Here is a 4,313-nt window from a genome sequence, read left to right as displayed (position 1 = left end):
ATATATATATATATATATATAGTATATACACAGAATGTCTAGAAATTCTGCTACATGTTCACAAACAAGTTGTTCTCCCAGGCAAGTACACATAACTGTTAAATTTTATCTGTAGGTTGGGCCTGCTGACCAAAATGTACAGCCTGAACCCTAAAGCGATGAGTGTGATTGAGCTGTATGGAATCCTGGATCCGGTCACCCGAGATTGGACTGATGGGATACTATCTAACATATTCCGTGACATCAATAAACCCACAGACAAAAAAGAAAGGAGGTGAAAGTCAAGGCTTATAATGAATATTTCATCTACAATACATCTATTTTAAATCAAAGTCATGTAACTGAACAGAATTCTACCATAACCCTGGCTTGGCTTCACAGGTATATCCTGTTTGATGGAGATGTGGATGCTCTATGGGTGGAGAACATGAATTCAGTCATGGATGATAACAAGCTTCTCACGCTGGCTAATGGAGAGCGAATCCGCCTACAGAGCCACTGTGCTCTGCTCTTTGAGGTATCATGTAAACCCTTCATATTGTCAAAGTAAAAGAACTCAATGTAACTGTTGTAGGCTTGCAAACATATGTGATGTGTTTTAGGTTGGAGATCTGCAGTATGCTTCCCCTGCTACTGTTTCTCGTTGTGGAATGGTGTTTGTGGACCCCAAAAACCTTCGCTATGCTCCCTACTGGGAAAAATGGGTCATCAGCAGAGCCCTCAAAGTAAGACTATTTCTATGCTGCCCTTAACTTAGCCTCAAAATTTCCACTGGCAGTTCTTCAAGCAAGAAGGCTGAGAGCTGTATTTTAAAAAATATATATATTAGTGATATTCAAGATTATATTTTCAACGTGCCTTTGCTGTGTTAACAGGAACAGGCAGATCTCCGCAGACTGTTTGAAAAGTATGTACCAAGTGCCATTGATATGATAGTGGATGGTATAGTTGATGGTAAACAGACAGAGAAACTGAAGACTGTGATCCCACAGACAGATTTAAACATGGTGAGCGAGTCAGTAGAGACCTGAACAGCGCTACAGTGTAAGGGACCTTTATAGCATGTAGCACAATCCTCTTTTTTCCTTTAGGTGATGCAGTTGTCTGTGATGCTGGAGTCTCTACTGGAGAATGAGGACTTCATTTCTGAGGAGCTGGAGTGTTATTTTCTAGAGGCACTCTACTGTTCGCTTGGGGCTTCTCTTCTGGACAAAGGCCGACAGAAGTTTGACGAGCTCATAAAAAAGTTGTCCTCTCTGAATAGTGTTCATGATGAGAAGGTGCTTGCTGGCCCTGGACAGATTCCAGGTGAGGTGGCAGCAGGGTCCAAAATGATATTTTTTGCCATGCTTGGTAATAGCGGTGAATTAAAGAAATATAAGTGTTTCTTACCACACCTGAAACTGCATGCATAATTTTATAATTTTTAATAATGTATTCTTATTGTGTAATTAATTTATTTTTAATCTTTCATTTAATTTTGCAGTTTACTTGCCAACTCTCTATGATTTTCATTTTGATGGAACCCAAAAGAAGTGGGTTCCCTGGAGCTCCATGGTCTCAAAATACATTCATAACCCTGATATGAAATTCATTGACATCCTTGGTAAAGCAGCTTACTTCTCTTCGCTTCTTCTTTGCGTTTCTGTCCCTTTCTCTCTAAACTTTTTTCCTTCTCTCTACTAATCTACACTACTGGTGAAAAGATTGGAAATACTGAGATTTTTCATGTTTTTGAAATATGTTTTTTATGCTCACCACCAAAAATAATATTGTGAAATATAATTGCAGCTTAAAATAACTGTTCTCTACTTTAATATATTTTAAAATGTAATTTATTTCTGTGATGGCAAAGAGTCATTTTCAGCAGCCATTACTCCTGTTCTCAGTGCCATGTGATCCTTCAGAAATCATTCTAATATGCTGATTTGTTGCTTAAGAAACATTTCTTATTATGATAAACACTGAACAGTTTTTGCTTAATTTTTTTGTTGAAATTTGAATACATTGACAATAAAGACATTTAAGATGTTACCAAAACCTTTTGTTACTAGAACTTTCTCTTTATCAAAGAATCTTAAAAAAATAAATCACGCTTTCTATAAAATTTTAAGCAGCAAAAACTTTTCAACATATGCATTAGAGACTTCTTTTAAAATCATTAAAAACAATCTTAACGATTCCAAACTTTTGACTGGTAGTGTATTTCTTTTTATTCAGTATGCTTCACTGAAGTCTTGCTTCATCCATTAATCTCTATCAGTCCCGACAGTGGACACCACTCGTGCTAATTGGCTGTTGGAACAGATGGTGAAGGTGAAAAGGCCAGTGGTGCTGGTTGGAGAGTCTGGCACCTCTAAAACTGCCACCATCCAGAACTTCCTGAGTAATCTTAATACAGATACAACTGTAAGTCCATTGCCGTGACTATCACACAAGCTGTTTAAAAATAAAAAATAATGCACTCTAGTTGACCTTAATACACAGGATAACAAGATGCACCTTTTCCCAGATAATGATGATCATCAGTTTCTCGTCGAGAACAACATCTATGGACCTGCAGAGGACTCTGGAGGCAAGTGTTGAAAAGAGAACCAAGGACACGTATGGTCCTCCAATGGGCAAAAGGCTCCTTGTGTTTATGGATGACCTCAACATGCCAAGGGTAAGAATGGATTTATACCATAGGTCATATCAGAAACTGAACTTTCACCTCACTGCTCATTATGGATTCACATTTGTTTGATCTCAGGTGGATGAATATGGCACTCAGCAGCCTATAGCTCTTCTAAAGCTGCTGTTGGACAGGGGAGGCATGTATGACAGAGGAAAGGAACTTAACTATAAACTCATAAAGGACTTGGGCTTCATTGCAGCCATGGGAAAGGCAGGGGGCGGTAGGAATGAAGTGGACCCTCGATTCATCTCTCTTTTTAGTGTGTTCAACATCCCCTTTCCTCAGGAGGAGTCCCTGCATCTCATCTACTGTTCTATTCTTAAAGGACACACCAAGGTGTGAGAAATAATTCAGCTCCCAATATCAGAACAAATGAAATGAAAGATTTTAATCATAATTTTTACTATTGTATATTTAGTCCTTTGAGGAATGCATTCAAAACATCTGTGACAAGTTAACCTTCTGTACTCTGGAGTTGTACAAAACCATAATTAAGGACCTACCGCCAACACCTTCCAAGTTCCACTATATCTTTAACCTGCGAGATCTCTCCAGAGTCTACCATGGCTTGACGTTGACCAATCCTGAAAGGTAAAGAGTTTCATAATTCAAATAAATTAGAAAAAACTGAGGAAGTTCTTTATAGTTTGATGTTTGCAATAATAATAATTGTTGTTGTTGTTATTAATCTAATGTAATTAATTTTAATGATATTATTAATATATTGAAACAAATCTAATATACAGAAAATGCTAATAAAAACACAATCAAGATGTAAACTGAAATATTTATTTTTTTACTCTCAATAGCTATTTTTTAAGTATTGTTTAGTTTCTGTTAATATATTATAGTTAATAGATTTATTATAGTTAAAGTTATGTTAATATTATATTATATTGGGAGCCTTTGAGTGTTATACTCAAATAGGTTGAGAACCACTGCTCTATACCCCTCTATACCATTTAATACTCTACCACTATGCTTCACTATTCAACACTATGCAGTGTCTTTTATGACCAGGTTGTGACAAGTTTATTTTAATAATAAGCATGTGTTAACTCCCTCACCAGGTTCTGTACAGTCACCCAGTTTGTCCGAGTATGGAGAAATGAATGCTTAAGAGTCTTCCATGACAGACTTATCAATGAAACTGACAAAATTACGGTATGCTTGCTTCCTGTAGCTTATAATAATGTAATAACTTCTATAAATACTATATATAAATATATCTGTAATATTTATAGAAAATATTTTTAAATAATTATTTTTAAAAAGTAGCATGTTACAAAAACCTGTAATTGTCTCCATCTTAAACTACACAATTATTGTAACATGCCATGACTTTCCTCTCTATAGGTCCAGGGGCATATAAAGAATCTGATTGAAGAGCACTTCAGATCAGACCTCGATTCAGCCATGAGAGACCCCATTCTGTTTGGAGATTACAGAACGGCTCTCAAGTCTGAGCCAAGAGTTCATGAGGATATACTGGACTATGATGCATCCAAAGCTCTGTTCCAGGTGCATAGATGTCTTCATGTTTTATTTACATTTACATTCATGCACTTGGCAGATGATTTTATCCAAAGAAGCATACATTGCATTCAAGTTATATATATATGTATGTATGTATGTA

At 36.3% G+C, this 4,313-nt stretch overlaps 1 protein-coding gene across 1 annotated transcript in view; it reads left to right on the top strand.

The window, feature by feature from the left end:
* The window catches only part of dnah10 (dynein axonemal heavy chain 10), a 33,539-nt gene that overhangs the window by 17,512 nt on the left and 11,714 nt on the right, over nt 1–4,313 (top strand). The window contains 12 exon segments of the mRNA XM_016514488.1: nt 116–274; nt 382–517; nt 603–725; nt 876–1,007; nt 1,092–1,308; nt 1,487–1,606; nt 2,264–2,409; nt 2,513–2,665; nt 2,753–3,013; nt 3,096–3,268; nt 3,748–3,841; nt 4,034–4,198. Coding sequence (XP_016369974.1) covers nt 116–274; nt 382–517; nt 603–725; nt 876–1,007; nt 1,092–1,308; nt 1,487–1,606; nt 2,264–2,409; nt 2,513–2,665; nt 2,753–3,013; nt 3,096–3,268; nt 3,748–3,841; nt 4,034–4,198 — 1,879 coding nt within the window.

The sequence above is a fragment of the Sinocyclocheilus rhinocerous genome, unplaced genomic scaffold (genome assembly GCF_001515625.1).
Source record: "Sinocyclocheilus rhinocerous isolate Xijiao unplaced genomic scaffold, SAMN03320098_v1.1 scaffold926, whole genome shotgun sequence".
NCBI classification, from domain to species: Eukaryota; Metazoa; Chordata; class Actinopteri; order Cypriniformes; family Cyprinidae; genus Sinocyclocheilus; species Sinocyclocheilus rhinocerous.
This window is presented reverse-complemented; position numbering and strand designations above follow the sequence as displayed.